This window comes from Colletotrichum paranaense (genome assembly GCF_030867605.1).
Source record: "Colletotrichum paranaense strain IMI 384185 chromosome Unknown Scaffold_9.1, whole genome shotgun sequence".
Lineage (NCBI taxonomy): Eukaryota > Fungi > Ascomycota > Sordariomycetes > Glomerellales > Glomerellaceae > Colletotrichum > Colletotrichum paranaense.
Genome location: NW_026848967.1, coordinates 1014286 through 1033851, shown reverse-complemented (window position 1 = coordinate 1033851; position 19566 = coordinate 1014286). Strand labels below are relative to the sequence as shown.

Below are 19566 nucleotides of genomic sequence, written 5' to 3'. Positions count from 1 at the left end.
CTCGGTCCACGTCAGCTTGGAATGAAGGGTCTCTTGTATTTTACCATGATGCCTAAATCCTGTCGGAGCATGCAACGTGGAGTTGTGTAATGTACCTTGGGCTGAAGGCAAGACACAGTAAGGTACGGGAAGCTTGAGTTACCATGTGTAAGCTATCTAGAGTTGCGGAAGATTCCCAACAGGGCGGGTTGGATCCTGGCGGGGCATCCTTTCTGGTCAGACGGGAACGTCCACAACCAAGTCAGCGGGAATATTTGACTTGAATGGCACAAAGTCCCTGGTTTTCCGCCGTCTTATCATCTCTCCTGGTGAAAGCTCGGTGTGTCCAGGTGTGTTCGGTGTACCAGGGTTGCTTTCCTGGTGGTGTGCCGGCGTGGGGGGATCTTATTGGATCGTTCCGTCTGTGCCCAAGCAGATTTACGGTACCTGCTGCTTGGGTGCTCCTTCCATTCCAGATTCAGAGGGTTGGTTCTACGTGTCCATCCCGGTCTCTTGGTGCTGGTACGTATCACCACTTACGCCATCGCTGCTTACCTCATTTGTATTTGGTAATTGGCCCTTCCTGCAGCCCTCGTAAATCTGACAGACGGCAATCTCTCCGACACGTGCAACGGCAACATTGGCACGCAATTGTCGCCGACGACCCTCTTCCGCCTTACATCCACCCAAGCACCCAAGCCACCCTCAAGCGTCAACTTGGCATCATCCTCAGGAGACGTGTCGGCCCAGTTGGCTTCAAGATCGGCACACCGGTCTGGTGTTGCATACACACTTCGTCTGCTTCAAGTCTGCTCTGTTCCTCCGCATCCCGAGACCCCTTTCCAATGCATCTCATTCAGTTTCGATACATGAAAAACCCCATCATCCGGGTTCACGGAGGACGTTATGATGAATACATGACCCGAAGTCGGCAAAGTTGCTCCGAACATAGCGCACAGAGAATCCACCCGTGATGGATGGACTTTTGTGCTATAGTGCTGTGGGCGCTGGGCGACTCGCGTCGCAAGCGGCATTCTCGAATTAGCACTGAGCATCATCTCGGCCTAGCAGTCACGGCGGATGAATCATTTTGCCATCGGGCATACCGGTCAAGAGCCTATTCAATGGGAACTGGGTATCCTGGTTGTTCGCCCTAGTTCCTCTCCGCTCCGCACCACTAGGCAATGCTTGTCTGATCAAGCTTATCGAGCCGTCGTTTCTTTTTTCGGTTCTCTCTTCTTTCTCTGTCGTCCCTATTGTTTGTCGTCTCGATATTCTCGAGTACTGAATCACCGGACGAGTCACCGGCAGGCGAACCATCGGGTACACGGTTGCTTTACAAATCAACATGGGAAACATTAGTCCGAGTAGTAGGCACGGGCGCAAGTTTTGATGATGTGGCGGCGTTCAGTGGGAAACAAGCGCAGCCTTATCCGTCTGCAGCATCCAACAAGATGCCTGTGAAACTCGAGCTATTCCCAAATGGCTTGTACCAGGTGTTCGCAAGTGCGTCTCTAGGGGCTCGGAGCGACCCCAAAGAACAATACATTGCGTACCTAGACACCTAGACTGAAGGCTCTGACTCCTCCGCTCGACTAACGCCCACCCAAACTCCGCAGATATGTCGTTATGTCCATTACTTCCACCGAGTCGGCGGAACCGGTACTGCACGCTGCGTAAATGCAGCCCCATGAGCAGAGACAGGGGGGGCGGCCGATGTACAGTAAGCAATGCAACTCCGGAGAACCTGTCTTGGCCTCCAATCTGCCTAAGCAGAGAGCCTCAGAGACCCCCAAGGGATGTTGCGGACTTTCGGAACATTCCAGATCTACGAAATGGGGTCAAGCCTAAGATGAGATACTCGATTGTCCAGTGCAAGAAGAGGGATGCATCACGAATCGCAGCCACACCCGCGGCACGCATGCGGAGATTGGACAACGTTCACTTCTGTCGTTACCAAGCAGCAACGCCAAAGTCGTGCAAAGCTGCTCACATCTTGGGTCGTTTCCCCTTTTGGGCTCGGTGCTAAAGTGTTTGTAGTAGGGCTTACCAATGACGCCCTTACATCAGTCGTCCATACGTACCACCGTAACGGCCCAGCCTAACGCATCCTTCTCGGACCTGAACGCACCACCAGCATGTTGGAACGATCAGTTGCCCGTTATGTTACCGCGACATAGCACACACGTTAGCCTTGCACCATACACAATGAGCCATCGCATCAAATGTCTCCGTTTAGGAGTCCCCACCTTGTCAGCTTCCCACCGCGCCCAGGCGTCTACCGCACTTCGGAGTGGACCAAGGCTACACTTGCGGGTTGTCTCTCTTCCTCCGAGCGGCGGGCTCCCGGCGTCAAGGCTTTGCAAACTCCGACCCGCATCGCTTCCAGGTTCTTATCATGTTGTCTGATCAGATACATAAGAGAGCCGGGCCTCCCCTGGTCTTTGCACCCTCGTCTATTCTGTGGCACGCACTTTAGAGACATTCAGCCTCAACCTAATTTTCCTGGGATCTAATCCTTGCTTGGATTTGAGAAGCCACAAGCCATTGCAGGCATATCAAACTCTCAGTCTTACCGCCAGAGTACTCGAGCTACATGCTTGACAACACCGCAGCTATGACTTCAACTACCAGCACCCTAGTAACACCACGAGAGAAGGCCGGGGAGAAGACAGGAGGAGAGACAGATCGGGAGAACACCCCTACGCCATCAATGCTTGACGAAGAGGTAGTAGAGAAGAAGGAGGAGGCCGGCACTGCAACGGACGAGGAGGCCGGCTCATCACAACCAGCGGAACCCAAGGAGCCCGAATACCCCACCGGCATCCGGCTCACCTTCATCGTCGTCGCTCTCGTTCTCAGCATTTTCCTGGTTGCTCTCGATATGACCATTGTCGCAACCGCCATTCCCAAAATCACAGATGAATTCCGTGGTCTGGATCAGGTCGCCTGGTATGGAGCAGCTTTCTTCATGTGTGTTGCCGCTTTCCAGTCAACATGTAAGTCATTCGATCTCCCCTAAACAGTGGGCACTTCCTTCGGCCAGAACATCACTAACAGCATCGTGAACAGGGGGTAAGGCATACAAGTACTTCCCACTCAAGACGTCGTTCCTACTCTCCATCTTCATTTTCGAAGTTGGCAGTCTTATCTGCGGTGTCGCTCCCAACTCCGTCGCCCTCATCGTCGGCCGCGCCATCGCCGGTGTGGGCGCCGCAGGTATCGGCTCCGGTGCCTACACCATCATCGGCTTTTCCGCCCCGCCCGACAAGCGACCCACCTTCACCGGTATCATCGGAGCCTCGTACGGCATTGCCTCCGTTATCGGGCCCCTGATCGGCGGAGCCTTCACCGACCACGTTAGCTGGCGCTGGTGCTTCTATATCAACCTCCCCATCGGAGGTCTCTCTGCCGCCATTATCCTCTTCTACTTCCACACCCCGCCGCAGGCCGTCCCTGCCAAAGCGAGCATGCTGGAGAAGTTCCTCCAGATGGATCTCATTGGCACCGCCCTCATCATGGCGGCGACCATCTCCTTCCTGCTCGCTCTGCAGTGGGGAGGCCACCAGCATCCCTGGAACTCGTCCACCGTCATCGGTCTGTTTGTCGGCTTTGGCCTGATGATTGTCGCTTTCATCGCCCTTGAGTGGTACCAAGGCGAGCGTGCCATGATCGCGCCTCGCCTCATCAGCGACCGCACTGTCTACATCTCCTCCGCATACGCCTTCTTCTTCGCCGGCGCCTACTTCGTTCTGGTCTACTACCTGCCCATTTACTTCCAGTCCGTCGACAATGCATCTCCCACGCAATCCGGCGTCCGCAACTTGCCGCTTATCATCGCCGTCACCATTGCCACCGTTGCCTCGGGCATCTCCATCTCCGCCACAGGACTTTACACCCCGATCCTTGTTGTCGGCGCTGCTCTTGCTACCGTCGGCGCTGGCCTCCTTTACACCCTCGACATCGGCACTGGAAGCGACAAGTGGATTGGATACCAGGTGCTCGCCGGTCTCGCATGGGGTGCTGCTTTCCAGGTTCCCATCATTGCCGTCCAGGGCACAGTCAGCGAGAGTGATCTTGCATCCGCCACCGCTGTTCTGCTCTGTAAGTCCATCCCTAAGAAACTGTCTTCGATGGAATTTTACTAACACTAAATCTCACAGTCTTCCAAACCGTCGGTGGAGCCTTCTACGTCGCCGCAGCCCAGTCAGGCTTCCTCATCACTGTCCTGAAGAAGGTTGCCGAGAACGTGCCCAACGTAGACCCCAACCTCGTTGCCCTCACCGGCGCAACCCAGATCCGTACCGCCTTCCCCGCCGATGCCGTCCCGGGCGTCATCCAGGCCTACATGGACGGTCTCAAGATCGCCTTTGCCCTGGCCGTCGCCGGTGCCGGCATCTCGTTCCTCATCTCTCTCGGATCGAGGTGGAGCAAGCTCAACACCAAGAACCTGGCTGGCGCCGCCTAACTTATTCTCGTTCCGTCACGAGAAAGAAGTGGGAGATTCCATGTTCTCAACCTTTGGGTATTGTTCGACTACGATGAGCTTTCCCTTTTGTCCTTCACTAGATACCATGCTCGACTGTGTAGGAAAGTCTTATAGAATCTGATAATAGGCAGACGGGCCATGGCGTTTTGGTTGCATTTAGGGGGAGAAGGAGGACTTTTGGTCTATCTACGAGGGTGCTTAATTAGGGCCACCCAACTCTTGTGTTTTACGAAGATAATGTCAAATTTCCGTTGTCAACGCACGACATGTGTCAACATGAATTCTTGCGACTGTGTGAATCGATGATTAAGTCTGCCGGTGCGCCATCATCGTGATTCCGCTCGGCGATGATTCATGTTCCATTCTGGATGGAGGCTAGAATGGATAGTCGAGTCGTTCTCACCTAGATACGTTGTGCAAGGCAAGGGTCGGCTGTAGCAAGGTGATAAATACGCACGGCAGACGTAGGAGCAAGGTATGACAAGAACAACGGCAATAGTACAACGGGGGCGATGGAGCGATGTAGCGATGAAGCGACGAAGGAAAGTGCGAATATACTTCTTCGGGTATGCTTAAGTCAGGTCTTCTTACCCCTCGCACGCATTCGTTCTTCCTTCAGATTGCACGAGCGGATCCTTGAGTTTCCATTCTAGCACACCTCAATTCCTCTTCATGCAAACAACTCCCGAGTCTTCCGCCTCGTCTCCCCCGCAGACGAGTCAGTAGGCAACTGCTCAACCTTGTACTCGAAATCCTTCTGTATCCCCCTCACCGGCTGCAGCTCCGTCTCGCTGTCCTGCGCCGAAGAGACACGGCCGTCGCTCTCGCCTTCCAGCCGTACCGCACCCTTCTGCCACTTCCTCGACCGCAGCGACATGCCGCCCGAGCCCCCAATCGTGGGACCCACGTACTTTGCCGTCGTCTTCCTCGTCGCGTTTCTGTTCTTGCTGAGGAGGAAGCGGAAGGCGGGGAGCGTGGCGACGATGATGCTGACGGACGACTCGATGTGGCTCCACATGCTCAGGAGCACCGGCCCGTTGGCCACCGTCGTCGGGTCCTTTGCTGCGTCGCCTGTGGCTTTCGTCACCTGTGCGAGCCGCGCGATGGCGAAGGCTACGATGATGCCGCCGAGGGAGAAGAGGATGGCTAGGCCGAACTTGTGGGATGGGGAGGTGCTCAGCTTGCGCAGGAGGTTGAGAGGCAGGATCATGACTGTTTGCATTGTGTAAGTAACATGGGAGGCTTACTACAGCTTTGGATCCGTCACGTACTGAGAATATCTGCCGCAACATCTGCGCTAGTCGCGAACTTGATGGATGCATCAGCTCTTACTAGGTCTTCTGGCGCACTGCACCCGGCTGATCCTGCAGCGTTAATTATTTAACCAACGGTCTAGGGTTCGCGAAAACGTACTCGCACTCCAATATTTCGTCAACGGTGTGCATGTCAAGAAATTTGAAAACATGCATGCTAGATACAGCACCAGGACCGCACCGAAGCACATCCACCAGGCGCGAATGTATTTGGGCAGTCCGGTGACCAGCCTTCGTACGAAGAAGAGAATGGAGAACTTTGCTGTTGATCACATGAAGACAGTCAGTGTTGTTCACCACCGTATCCATTTGTGAAAACTAGAGAGGAAGAGACATACCGGCCCACAGTGTCGTCCAGAACAGCAGCATCTGACAGAACATCAACTTGAGAGATGCAATCGTCCTGGCGATGAACTCATCGGGCCCTAAAGGCACGGGTGTCATAGGATCTTTGGCAGCCGCCTTGGTATACTCGCCGGCGAGGTAGAACTGCGGCAGCATGCAAGTGATGACTGCGGTCAAGGCCGTTAGAGTCACGAGTCCTGCGATGATGAAGTAGTCGTCGGCAAAGAGGCGCCGCTGGAGGATCCATTGGAAGGTGCCTCGGAAGACGGTCATCCCAAAGGCGGCTCCCCACATGACCCAGATGAGTATCTGTCAGACATAAGATATCGCGTTAGCTAACAGATAACGGACCGATATAGGTTAGCATGGCCAATGCGACGGTTACGACCGAGGCACGGATCAGAGATCGACAAACGGAGACGTTGCCCCGGCCGTGCCGGACTCCGAGTAAGCGGGGGGCGGGGCGGCACGGGCGGGTCGGTTTGCTGCTTACCATCATCTCAGTGTAGCCGAGCACCGGAGTCGCCATATTGCGAGTCGTTCGTCTACCGGACGATGTCGGTTTGCGTCTCTGGGTCGGATATTGGTTTTACGCAGAGGTTCGACAGTGGCACAGCAGCTGAGCATCGGAAAAGTGGCCACACGAGGGCATTAAAAGAACGCATTCACATTGCTTTTTTCTCTTTTTTGCCTTTTGCCTTTTGCCTTTGCGCCCCCGAACCGACCTGCTGGATCAGGGGCGCTACGCCGAGACGCATCCTGCCCATGCGGGTTGACAGAAGGATGGAAGGGATTCTCGTCACTCACCTGCGGGATCACCGGCTAGGTTTGCGCCATTCGAGCAGGGCAATATCTTTTGTGCTCTTTCTCGCTCGTGTCAACGGACATGCTAGCCCGAGTCGGGATTCGGACGACGTGGGGTTGAACAAGGGTATTTGGGTATCGACGGGGGGCTCGCCACCAACGGCAGCACCTCATCTCGCGTCTGCGAGGATGCTACCGACCTGCCAATGAGAGAGTCGTCAAATCATGACACTACTGCACTCGATAGCAGACCTCAACCAACTTGCATGATCCCCTCCATCCTTCGCTAACGATATTTCTGCAGCTTCATGGGATCCCCTGGGGGGCGAATTCCTCCCAATTTTAATATACTTCCCATCGCTACGAAACTGGGTTCGAAACCCGGAATCCCGCGATAGAAGAATGCTTGACTTTCCTCCTGCATCCAGACCTCCTCCACGTTTCGTCGTGGTTCATCGCTTCTCTGACTGACTCCTGCCAAGTTGCCTTAGTCAACAACCATGGTTCGCGCCGCATCCCTCGTCGCCAGCTTGCTGGCTGTCGTCACAAACCCCCTCGTCGTTGCGGCTGAGAGCATCGCCGACGCCGCCACCAATTCGGCCGTCGTAGCCAGCCTTCCAGGTTCAGAGAAGATCGCCTGTGGACTGCTCAACTCCCGCTACCCCAAGCAGACCTTTTACTCCGGCTCCGATGGTTACACCTACGAGACGCAGACGCAGTACTGGTCCGCAACAGAGTACAACACACCAGCTTGCGTCTTTGTCCCACAGAATGCCCAGCAGGTGTCTTTTGCTGTTACTACACTGACTTTGAGCTTGACCAAGTTCGCCGTCCGCAGCGGAGGTCATATGCCAGTTGTGGGATACAACAGCATCGGATCATCTGGCGTCCTGCTGTCAACGTCCAACCTGACCACTCTGGCTCTCTCCAGCGACAAGTCCACTGTATCTGTTGGTGCTGGCTACAGGTGGAGAGATGTCTACTCCTACCTCGCGCCTTCCGGCCTAGCAGTCGTCGGAGGCCGTATTGGGGGTGTTGGCGTCCCCGGTCTGCTTCTTGGGGGCGGAATATCCTTCTACTCCAACCAGTACGGCTTCGCAGCCGACAACGTTGTTCGGTACCAGGCCGTGCTCTCCAGCGGCTTAGTCGTCGAGGCCACCGCTACCAATGCCTACTCGGACCTCTTCTGGGCCCTCAAGGGCGGCGGTAACTCCTTTGCTATTGTCACTCGCTTCGACCTCAAGACCTTTGTGTCGCCTAAGGTATGGGTAGGAATCTCGCAGTACGCGCAGACGGACAGCGCCAAGTACCTCGACGCCGTCTACAACTTTGGCAAGTTCGGTTCCGCGGATGGCAAAGCCGCCATTATTCCCACCATCCTCACCTATCCTTCGTACAACATCACCGCGTACGCGGCTGCCCGGTTCTACGACTCCAAGACCGCGCCCGCGACTGCGTTCGAGAATTTTACGTCTCCTGCCCTGACGCCTGTGGCCGATTCCTATGCCCTGCAGCCTCTCGCCGATTATGTGACTGCCGTTGACGCACTCCAACCCACCGGTCTCCGACAAGAGTGAGTCGTCTCAACCCCTCGAGCTGTTATCTTGCCAACTCACTAACCCTCTTCAAGATTCCGCGTCATGTCCCTTGTAGTCAACCGCGACGCAGTAGACTACGTCCACGACACCTTCCTCACAGCCACCAGCGCCAGCCTCACCAGCATCGTCGGCCTGTCGGCCTCCGTCACCTTCCAGCCCATCACCAAGGAGTTCATCCAGCAGGGCGTCGCCAAGGGCGGCAATCCCCAGGGCGTGGACCCGTCCAAGGCGCCGTACTTTTGGGTCGTCGAGAACCTGACGTGGCAAGACGCCAAGGACGACGCCGCGGTGAAGGCCTTTGCTGACAGCGTTACGGCGGAGATCGAGGCCGGGTTAGTGGGCAAGGGCGTCGCAGGCGGGTATTTGTACTTGAACGATGCGGGACAGGGGCAGAAGATCTTCCAGAGTTACCCGGCGGCGAACCTGGCGAAGCTCAAGGCTATTCGCGCCAAGTATGACCCGTTGAGGATTTACACAAACCTCTTGGTCGGGGGCTGGAAGGTCCTTGACGCTTGATCTTTGTCTGACTCTGACGGTTGCTGTTACTTTCCACTAATCATCTGAGAATAATGTTTATAGTAATGTGTACTTAATTTGAGCATGATGACCAACCTTGAAAACTGATGTGTACGTGTTTGTGATCCGACCTCCATAAAGCGAATTCGACGCTTCCACGAGAACCGGCATACTTTGGAGTAACAATACTGGATCATCCAGTTAGCCGCCTCCTTTCTCCTGTCGATACAAATCCTGGAGCAGATATCAGCAGAGACATCGCAGTACAACCATGCAATCAGCGAAACGATGATAAAGCTGTTCCTGGAAAACAAAAATTCAACTTTTGTAGGTATTCCAATCTCGCTATGAAATGCAAAATGCGCCCTTCCCCCTTTCTATCTCTTTGCAACTCCAATCTGTACACCCACACCCGGCAGCACAAAAGGAAAGTCTATGAAGAGCCGCCCGTAACCTTGACACTACCATCCTCCATACCAAAGTACGCAGCAACCGGCTTCTGCGCCAACCCAACCTTGCCAGCCGCAGCGGCCTCGACGCCGTTGAGGCCGTGGAAGATGCCAATCTCGACGATGCCGGGGATCATGAGCAGCTCCTTGGCCAGCGCGGAAACCTCCCACGCGCCGCTGGCGTTCCGGGTACTGCCGTCGGAGACGTCTGAAGAAAGCAAGAGCTGCGGGAAGGGCGCGTCGATGAGCCACATGCCGTTGTCGGTGACGACTTCGCCGGCTTTGCCGGGGGCGCCGGGCCGCACGGCGGGCTTGACGGCGCCGAGGGCCGTGAGTCTGTCCAGCACGTCGGGGGCGGACATGGGGAGGACTTCGATGGGGATTGCCTTCCAGTTTGTGAGCAGTCTCGCGGAGAGCTTGCGGTAATCTGGGATATTTAATCAGCTCAATTCTCAGGTCTTCCTGCCGGGGGGAAACTCACCAGCGACAACGACAAACTTCTTCGCAGCGATAGCAACAAGCTTCTCCTGGAACAGACACGCGCCGCCGCCCTTGATGCAGTTAAGCTCGGCGTCCACCTCGTCGGCGCCGTCAAACGCGACGTCGATGGCGACGAGCTTGCCGTCCGGGCCGAGGGGCCTGTCGTCGAGGTTGCACAGGCGCAATCCGGCGGCGCGGATGAGGCCCTTTGACTGGCTGCCCGTCGGGAAGAAGGTCATGTCGCCGTAGAACGCGGGACCCTTGGCGGCGATGGCGTCGACGACGTAGACGACTGTGCTGCCGGAGCCGATGCCGACGTAGCGGGCGCCCGGGGCGAGGTGTTCGTCTACGGCGCGGTAGGCGGCTGCCTTTTTGGCTTGTTCGACGAGGGACATTGTGGGTGTGGTTGTGAGGGCGCGGCGGGGGAGGTGGAGGGAGGATGAGGTTAAGGTTGATGGTGTGGTGGTTTTGGCTGTGCGGGATGGCGTGAGGGTGAGGAGGGGATGAGTCTTGGTGGTGAGGTGTGAGAAGGGGCGTGAGGTGGTGGATGAGGAGGAGAGGAAGTGGAGTGACGAGACTTTTGATCTTATAAGTCTTCTACTTGTGCTGATGCTAGTCAGGGACATGGAAGGCGAGGGCGAGGCGGGAGTCGGGATGAGGTGGTGGTGTTGTAGTGGGATGAGCCATAAAGTTGCGTCTCTTGCGGCTGTCCGGGCTTACTCAGGAACCTGAATCGTGACGCGGGACGGGGAGAGTGGGTTCAGATCTCCGGCTGGCGACGGCTGGTCCCGGATGGGAGGTGTTTTGGAGCCGTATTGAAAGATAGACTTGGACAAAGAGGTATTTGCGGCTGGCATAGGATTATTGTGTTCGGTCGATTGTAACCTTAACCATTGAGAGGCATTGAATTCTCTGGTATCCGATTGATGTCTTTCGCGGTCACCAAGGCGAGAGCCGCAAAATAAGATGGTTGATCCCGAGGTGAGCCTCGGTGAAGACCCCTCCTTCACCGAGCGCGGGGCACAATCCATCAGATGTCAATGCACCACAAGAATTCAGGAACCACTTCTTTTTTTCACCCTCTCCACATAATGACGTACTCAACGGTGATTTCCAGGGACGTCTGTTCTTCTCCTCCACGCAGCACCGACTCAACGCCCGCCGTTGATCGTCTCAGAAGTCAGAACCGGGTCCGCCGAATCAGACCGAGACGGCAAGACCTCGGAGGGGAAGCCGGGAGTCCCACCGGTGTGCGTCCTGGTGGAGAATTGCCGGTGGAGAAGGAGGAAAAAAAGTCTGTACCTTTCATAGGAGATTAGGAGGATCCTTCTCAAGGAACTACCCTTGCGGTCTTCGCGGGTAGTAAAAGGGTTCCATGCTGGACGACGTCATTTTGCTCAAGTATGGAGACTGGCTGATATTCTGAGGGGATGTGGATGGGTCTCAATGTGCATTTGCGGTTTAGGGAACTGCGTTCAATGAATCTGACCCGCCTCGTCAGCGAACTCGTGTTTTATCGAGGATATTATTTCCAATGATAAGATCACAAGTCCATTGTCAACTGACTGCCGGTGCAAACCGCACCATCAGCTCTCTTCAAGATGAAAACATCACCTATCTTGTACCCTTCCTCGAAACATCTTTCAGCGACTTGGCTTTCAAAAGCTGAAATGTAAGTCATCGGGAACATTGATTTGTCAAATGGTCACCCAAGTTCCAACAGAGTCTTAGGCTGTGGATCGAGGATAAGGAGGCAACATCAACATCGATAAACGATTAGAACTCGATTAAACCCCTTGAGCTAGAGGCAATTATTAACACCAAGCTTAATGAGTGAGGAGCAAGATACCGACTACATATTATGGGCTTGATAAGACAAACATCTCGAGACAGCATCAGGTGTCGGCTTCACCTAATCCTGTCGTGACATGAGGAAGTATGGGGCCGAGAGCTTCTGCTGCCACGGTTTCGCTTCTCGTCTTACTAGTAGACGCTGTAGTCGGCCCTTCCTTGAACCCTATCCCATGAGATGCTGAATGGTGTCAGTACATTGCCACTTAGGCTAGTGACGAATAACGTATCAATTCATTCCTCAACTTTCTATATTGATATCGTCTTAAATCCAATACATATACCAAACTAGAATTTTGACGAAGAGACCAGTGTTGTAGAAAACCAACTACCAAAGTACTGACGCCATCCAGCACCCGATGAGAAAGATAAAGACCGATGATCTAAGTGAACCTGTCCACATTGCAAGCAACTTCCATCTCAGACAGGAGTTCTGAGGAAAGGTGAACCGTCTGATACGGAGACAATGTAGTCTCTGACCATTCGACATCTTTTGTCTTTTCAACGCGTTTGCCAGACTCCCACCCAAGCTGCCCTCGGATTAGAGTAACTTCTTTCTCGTCCCCACCAACAGAGACAGATAGCACCTGTCACCACCACACTGGCAACTTCGAACAAGGTCAGCAACAGGCATGCTCCGCGAGGCTAAGTCACATACCAGAACCTGTGATAACCTGCCATCCTGACCATGCATTCGGGGTGAAGGAGTCAATCTGCAGTGCTAGGAGCGCTAAAACAACAGAGATCGGCGACTGTGTTGCGTGAGTATATCAATAGCATTGAAAAAGCAGGGTCTCGTCCGGCGAGATCAACCACTTACAAACAACACTGTCAAAACGGTAAAGACAGCAAGCAAACTAGCCTGCCTCGACGAGTGTAGAGAGGTCTCCGTACTGGCCTGCCCGTGAAGAAGGCCTATGAGTTCTTTCGTCTTCAAAGAAAGTCGGTCAGCCTTCTCTAGTAAAGCATAAGAACTCTGGCGGATGTCAATACCTTTCTCTGCACATTCTTAGCGTCCTCATTGAGTTTTCGTGCAACGATATCAAATGAATTCCGAGCATCCTTGGTTTGGCAGTCCTTGATTCCCCATTTGCAAGGACGGTTCTTTCCAGTCATTTCGTGTATGCTCTCCCAAACACTCCATCGTTGCTCGAAAACATCTTTTATTATTTCGAGCTCGTGTAACACATCGTTGATGTACATCAGACAACTAGTGACCTTGGTCGAGAGCTCGCCAAAGACTTTATCAGATGTTCCGAGAGAATCCTTGAAGGTATCATAGTGACCATCTACTTCTCGCGACTAATGGCGTGACTCTACTGTATCAGCAATTTAAAGGAGGATAGCTCAAATACTGGAATTGATGGAAATTCGAACTCACGATGCGCAACACCTCTTTCGAGAATACCTCCGTATACGGTATACGCTTACCCTTGATCTCAATCAAGGGTCGGTATTGTACAGCTGTCTTCACCATGTCGTGGCAGAGCTGTCTCGGGTCAGGTTCGGCAACATCGGAAATACTCTTGATCCTGATACTGGCTTTGACAAGCTTCTCAAGTCCGACTGATAGATGGTCCTGAGCCTTTTTGGAGGGATTCCAACGTTGGGGGAATAAAGTGATAAGCAGGTCTTCGTCCCATAATCGTATTAGTACACGTAGTTCTTGGCAACAACTGTATGCCTTTGCACTCGCGTGGCATTAGAAATCGCCGGAAAAATGAAAGAAAATTGGCTCTGCCACAAGCGGTTACTCACTGTCCAGTTTGATGATCCAAAGCTGCGAAACTACAAGTATGCTATGAGGGGACTCTCTCTCCTCAGCTGATGATAGCGTCAGACTAGGCTTCTTTGGCTGCCCAGAATGATCCTCTTGCACGCATTCTTGTCTTTCCACGTCCGGTTGAATACCTATATGATTTCTTGCATCAGGTCGGTTCGTCGGTGTATTGAAAAGATGTAGAGGCCAAGACAGAGAAAAACGTGGACCCATTGTATCTGAACTTTGACGCTGACTTCTTTCAGTTGGTTTGGAGGCTTGTGCCTTCAAGTACCGGGTGAAGACCTGCTCCTTATTCAATTGGCTCTGCTGGCCTTCGCTCAGGTCGGTGTGGTAGTAATGATCCAAAGTCCGCGGATAATGCACAGCCCCCTGTTGGCCCTTGTACTCGCCCTTGTTCTCTTGTCCGTACAGGGCCCTCATACCGGGAATGTGTTTTTTGTTGGGCGACATATTGACTAATTGGGAAAAGTCAGGAGATTGCTGACCATGTTCGACTTTCTGGAAACCCGCGAGGTAGTCGACATCAATCACAGGAAGCTGCGAATGATCGTTTAGCAGATTGGAAGTCAACATAACTGGTCCACCCAAGTCTTTGGACTTACCACTATCAGCATGTTCCGGGGCTGTCTCTCTTCGATCGCCTTTTCGCTGATGTTTGATTGTCCTCTTGAACTCCAATTCACATCCTTGATTTCCGTATAGCTATGCTCGCAAAGGGGAGGAACTTGTCCTGTCGATTCGAATGTGGCCTGAAAGCACTTCATGACCTCTTTGAATGTATCATCGGCCTCATCGCCAAGGCACTTTAGACATAGGTCCTGTCCGTAGTCATCAGTATGCTGTACATAAGGTAGGGCGAGGTATTGCGTCGCCTGTGTAATTTGGTCGAGGTACCTTTGCCCAATGCCACTAAATCATTATCATTAGCCGCGAGATGTCGACGATAATTACTTGAGAAGATAAGGTCTCAAATACTCACATTATTTGCTGGGAGATGATACCACTTCATTTTCGTCGCAGTATGGTCTCTTTCCAAGCTTGTCATCTGAGGGTTTCCCAGAACGTCTCGCATGGGAACGCTCTCAATATACCCCTCTGGCTTTTTTGGTGACTCATCCAGTTGCCGGTTAAGTTCGTTGTCTGGTGCGTCGTTCGCCTCCCCTTTCATTTCGATTTTCGGTTCGTCATTTGATTCCTCGTTTGCCGGTTTGGTCGGCTTGGTGTTCCCCCGCCAGGTCTGAGCCATGAAGTAGTCAAGAGGATCGACATGTGAAGAATGCTGCAGTGAACTTCTCGGATTTTCCAACAATTTGGTCAGCAGCTTTTCCCGAATCATGTCTGCTATAGTCTCTGCTCCGAATGTAAGGGCGAGCTGCAGTGGCTGCATTAGATCTGATTCCTTAGCACCTGTTCCAGGATCGGCACCGTGGTCAAGAAGGATTCGGACAGCTTCTCCCTCCCCGTATAAGATGGCGAAATGTAAAGGAGTCCAACCATCTGTATCACCCTTGTTGATAGAATTCTTCGCGCTGTTGACCAAGACCTGCAGCAATGGAATGTTGCCCTCGCGACATGCCTCTTCTAAACATAAACGGCCGTATTCTTCGGACCCAGAAGCTCGCAACATCGCTGGAACGAGTGCCTTCAGCTTGTCGTGTGAGGGATCTTCAGACCACAGAGGGTATATACCGCGACCTGCGAGATAGGAGATTGGTGTGTTTCCGACGTCGTCTGCATGGTGTACTTCAATGGTCTCAGAGAACTTCTTGACGAGCAGTGTGGCGATATCAAGATTTGCGGCTCTACACGCGATCCCCAGCGGAGATTCTTTGGCGCCGTTCTGGACATTGACAACGATCTCGGTTTGTTCCAATAGAATCTTCACTGTGTCAAGACCCCCAAAAAGACAAGCTACATGGAGAGGACATTGCTTTCCGTATTCATCAACCGTGATGGATTTGTCTTGCCGATACCTAAGGACATCCTGGGTCATGAGGTTTCCAAGCGCCTCTGCTGCGAGTAGCTGCTGTGGTCTCAAGGTATTCTCGGTTTTGCCCGGGTCGTTCTGCTTATTCAAAACATAACGGTTCTTCTTGATGATCCTTCGCATTTTGTCCGTGTTGTTATTCTGAATGGCTTCGAAGAGCTCATCAATTGGGTCCAGATTTCGCGCCTCCCCCAGTTTGGGGGAATCTGGCAATCTGTTGCCCGTGTCAACGACACTTGACTTGATGTCCGCCATACTGAGCTTTGTTGAAATAGAAACGATGGTGGCGGATGCAACGTAATCATGAGCAGGCAAAATCTGTGGTTTTCCTGAAAAATGCAGAGCAAATGAAGGAACTACCGACAATTTTATCAGAAAGCATCTCAATTCGATAGACCCTCTGCGAATGGCCCGACTCCCATGAGGAAGCCCGAAACAAAGCGGCATCGATGTCATGATGTTGACTTCTCATACGTCCGGGTGCCCCCTTCGGCTTGCCAATTTAGTAGGACATTGCAGAAACCTGAGACATGCACGCTCGCTATGGAACCAGGCAGCCCCAATGAGGCACCCGTTTGAGAGGCAAAGAATGCGAGTGTGGATTGGATGGCTACGTTGGTTTGAGTCAGCCTTGTTCGACATCTTTTGATTCGCTGGCGATATCGAATCGTGGTGGACATTGTGGTGTGACTGCATACATTTATTTGCAGGAGCTGAACTCGATAGTTCCTCTCATGCAGTAAATAAGAAGGAAGCATACAGTCAATTCAACCAACAAGGAAAGATTCGCGGGCAGACGCACATCAGGGCACATTGTAAGGTGATCCACAGCCCCACTAGGTATGCCCAAGCAGTCTGGTAGGAATTTAAAGCCTATAGCCGACCGAGCCGCGAAGAGTTCGGTCGGAAGCTATCGATACCTTTATCTCAGCAACTGCGGAATAGCGATAGTACATTTTTACGTTTTTTTTATGAAGGCAAAAAACTAATGGTACGTTAACACCACCTGTTTTCCCTTCATCCCTCCTCTCGTTCGATATGTAGAGCCTTAGTATCATAATAACTTCGTCGGTTAGTCAAGCCAGCAGAAGAAAGATAACCATGTCAAGTCCTCTCTAAGCACCTCCAATCTTGTCCCTGTCATCAGCACGGGGAACGCCCGTCTCGGTGGATGAGTCAGATCAAACTGTGTGCGAGGCAGTCGAGAAATTCAGCAAATGAATTCTCCAATGAAGCTGGAGTCTGGGTTGATTGAGGGCTGCGCTGCTCAACTCCGAATACTGGTGTGGATTCTAATGTGAGTGCCTTTCTTCCGTTTCATTCAGCTTTACTCTTTTGTATATATGGTATTCCTCTACTAGAACATTTTAGCTAGTTAGTCAACCGTCTCACTTCCCGTTCTTGAACTACATGTACACTCCATCTTACATAGATCTTCTGGCTTGTGGCCAGTCCTCTTGTGGAAGTAACTTCACTACCACTGGCTAAGATCAGGTAGACAGGAACACATGACCATCCTCGGGGTTGAATCAGTACTCAATCACTAGCCTTCTCAAGTGTAGCAAATGACAACTTGGACTTGTATCGAGTTATGACTTCTGACTGCCTCTATAGACCATACTTTGTTCACAAAGCCCAAATTGAGTATACTATTCCGGTGGACAGACGGTCTTCCTCAGGTTCACGGTTCTTGCGGGCCTTATTCAGCGATGACATTTCAGTGAAGTAAAATTTGGAAGGGACTAGTGAAGGCCATAGAACTCCATGAGGCGGTGCTTGTGTAACGCTTTCGTTTCAAATGTTGCGGGTTCCTAATCTGCGGGAGCGTGAACCACAGATCGAACCATGACATGTATACACAGCCACATTGCTGACATAAATCTCAAGGCAGAGGCATCTTGAGGTACTCTTCTTATCCCTCTGAAAATGATTGGCTCGGATCTCATACGGCCGAGTAGGTCAATTCACTGAGCCTTTGGCTAGCCCATGAGCGATGGTCATTGGCTATTAGATTGCTGGGGTGGGAGCCGGCATATGATGTCTGCCTGGAACCTAGCTGGCGTTCGTTTGGTAAGTTAAACAATGGTATCATCCTTGACGGGGATCTCTATGCTTGACGTTGTCAAACAACTTTGACTTCGACCTAGAGATTATTAATCTTGCCTATTGGAAACACGAAGCCAATGAAGCCCCGCAGCTACAATATCAATACGTTCAAGTACTACTAATAGAATAAGGGGCAGGTTTGACCATCTATTAGGCTACCAGAGTCTAGCTGAGAAGAAAGGCATACCAAAGGGCCTTTTGCTCTGGCTCAAGCTCTGGCTCCCCGTCGTCCTGTCTCTTCCGGCAACGTCTTTCCGCATCCGTTGTCAATGTTTCGATCCCCATGTTCTTACTGACATAAAGGAGGCCTCTTATCTGAGATGATGGATACGAAATCAGAGCTTAGATGGATTTCTTCATCGAGACGAACCGCTCTAAATATCATCCAACGAATCTGCGAATCTCGGTCCATAACCCGAAAATGGTCGTCAACCGGTTGCATCCATGGCATACGATGGCAGGTTCTCTAGCGTCAATGGTCATTGACACAGGGACCTTGACATTGAATGACACGTCGCATCGTTTTTGGGGTTATGTTGTCCCACCGGCTCCGGTCACTTACACAAGACTAGTATCCCTTGAACATTGAAAAGGGGCGTTGTGAATTTGCACTCCAGAATACTTAAGCTTTGCCGTTCCCCCGGGTTCATTCACGATTGAGCGGTGCGCAGCTAGCGCCTACCAATTTGCTATGTAACTCAATCTGAAGATCTAGGTTCAGATTGACTTCTTGTCAACGTTGTTGCACGGTGAGTCAAGGTGAGATCTGCTAGCGCACCGAGCCATGGCACACTGACTCAACCAAAGATCGACTATGACCACTTCTGACTCTACCGGATTTCGATTCAGAGATTTTCTTAGCCCTACAAGATGAGCGGCTGCGTCTTGAGCTGCATCAACCACGGGTCCCTTTGAGGCCGTTCTGCTTGGCACCTGTTTCCATCATCAGGGTGCAATACAAGTGCTGTAATGTGCAGCACCTTGGCAGAGACGCAGATAAACAACGACTCGGAGAAGACAAAGGTGAGACACGGCCGAATCAGCACCGAAATTGGGGGAATCACATTGCAGAATGACGTTCGAAACCATGATCGTCGAACCCGTCCCTGAGAAAGCAGAATTACTGCCTCTCATGGAAGCAGGCTCCAAAACATCGAGGTAAGCCCAATCAGGTTTTTTCTAGAAGAGAGGCCTCCATGATGACCGATGATTCGCGGTCCAGCCACTCTCATGGAACCAGGTGGTCTGCATGTGGATGAGAGTCGGCGCGGATGGTGCAAACGCCGTAGCCGCCCTTGTCTTGATTGCATTGTTTATGGTAAGAATGATCCGTTTCGAAGGGGGGCCTAGATCATCGACGAAAGTGACGTTGATGAGCCACGGCGATCATAACAAGGAAGGGCGAAAATCCAGTCGGGTAGGCAGAGGAGGAGTTGCCGCCAGACGTCTCGACTGATGCAGTGGTGGTGGCTGAGGGCGATTCTCATGAGCGAATCGCATTTCACGAACAGTGACAGGACCCCACTATTATCCGTTTAAAGACATTGACGGTTGACGGCCTGTCGTCTAGCCTTACGAGGATTGACGTTCAAGTGTCAGAAGAGACAAGGGGGGTTGAGAGGGGTCATCTTGGGTTACTGTGTTTATGACTTGGCGGTTTGGTGGGCAGGCTTGCGTTGTAATCCAGCTGTCATCTCGGAAACTGGAGAGCATCAGAGGGTTATCCCAGAGACAAGCGAGTTGTCAAAATTTGCGGGATACCGATTGGCTACCCAGAAGCCATCTCGGAACTCTGCGCTTCCTGGACTTTAGAGTTCACGTTGACAGAATCGCAAGAGCCAATCGCAATCAACTTGAGAAGTCTGA

General features: G+C 52.4%; 6 protein-coding genes across 6 annotated transcripts; 3 read left to right on the top strand and 3 right to left on the bottom strand.

Annotated features, from left to right (window-relative positions):
• Positions 1 to 1175: 1175 nt before the first annotated feature.
• Positions 1176 to 1547, top strand: CPAR01_11090 (uncharacterized protein; the record flags this gene model as incomplete). The annotated part of the gene is made up of 1 exon (XM_060495349.1): positions 1176 to 1547. A coding segment is annotated over one exon (372 nt), but the record flags the coding sequence as incomplete, so codon positions are not given.
• A 1028-nt stretch (positions 1548 to 2575) lies between these two features.
• On the top strand, positions 2576 to 4447 carry CPAR01_11089 (major facilitator superfamily transporter; the record flags this gene model as incomplete). Its single annotated transcript, XM_060495348.1, has 3 exons — positions 2576 to 2978; positions 3052 to 4083; positions 4143 to 4447. The coding sequence occupies 3 exons, from the start codon at positions 2576 to 2578 to the stop codon at positions 4445 to 4447; spliced, it is 1740 nt and encodes a 579-aa protein (XP_060345696.1).
• Positions 4448 to 5138: 691 nt separating this feature from the next.
• CPAR01_11088 (uncharacterized protein) lies at positions 5139 to 6655 on the bottom strand (the record flags this gene model as incomplete). The annotated part of the gene is made up of 5 exons (XM_060495347.1): positions 5139 to 5680; positions 5740 to 5832; positions 5882 to 6043; positions 6120 to 6435; positions 6620 to 6655. The coding sequence occupies 5 exons, from the start codon at positions 6653 to 6655 to the stop codon at positions 5139 to 5141; spliced, it is 1149 nt and encodes a 382-aa protein (XP_060345695.1).
• A 775-nt stretch (positions 6656 to 7430) lies between these two features.
• Positions 7431 to 9044, top strand: CPAR01_11087 (FAD binding domain-containing protein; the record flags this gene model as incomplete). The annotated part of the gene is made up of 2 exons (XM_060495346.1): positions 7431 to 8503; positions 8561 to 9044. The coding sequence occupies 2 exons, from the start codon at positions 7431 to 7433 to the stop codon at positions 9042 to 9044; spliced, it is 1557 nt and encodes a 518-aa protein (XP_060345694.1).
• A 433-nt stretch (positions 9045 to 9477) lies between these two features.
• Positions 9478 to 10368, bottom strand: CPAR01_11086 (ribose 5-phosphate isomerase A; the record flags this gene model as incomplete). Its single annotated transcript, XM_060495345.1, has 2 exons — positions 9478 to 9920; positions 9975 to 10368. 2 exons carry the CDS (start codon positions 10366 to 10368, stop codon positions 9478 to 9480), a joined length of 837 nt encoding a protein of 278 aa, XP_060345693.1.
• A 3206-nt stretch (positions 10369 to 13574) lies between these two features.
• CPAR01_11085 (uncharacterized protein) lies at positions 13575 to 16041 on the bottom strand (the record flags this gene model as incomplete). The annotated part of the gene is made up of 4 exons (XM_060495344.1): positions 13575 to 14144; positions 14210 to 14446; positions 14502 to 14516; positions 14587 to 16041. The coding sequence occupies 4 exons, from the start codon at positions 16039 to 16041 to the stop codon at positions 13575 to 13577; spliced, it is 2277 nt and encodes a 758-aa protein (XP_060345692.1).
• Positions 16042 to 19566: the final 3525 nt, after the last annotated feature.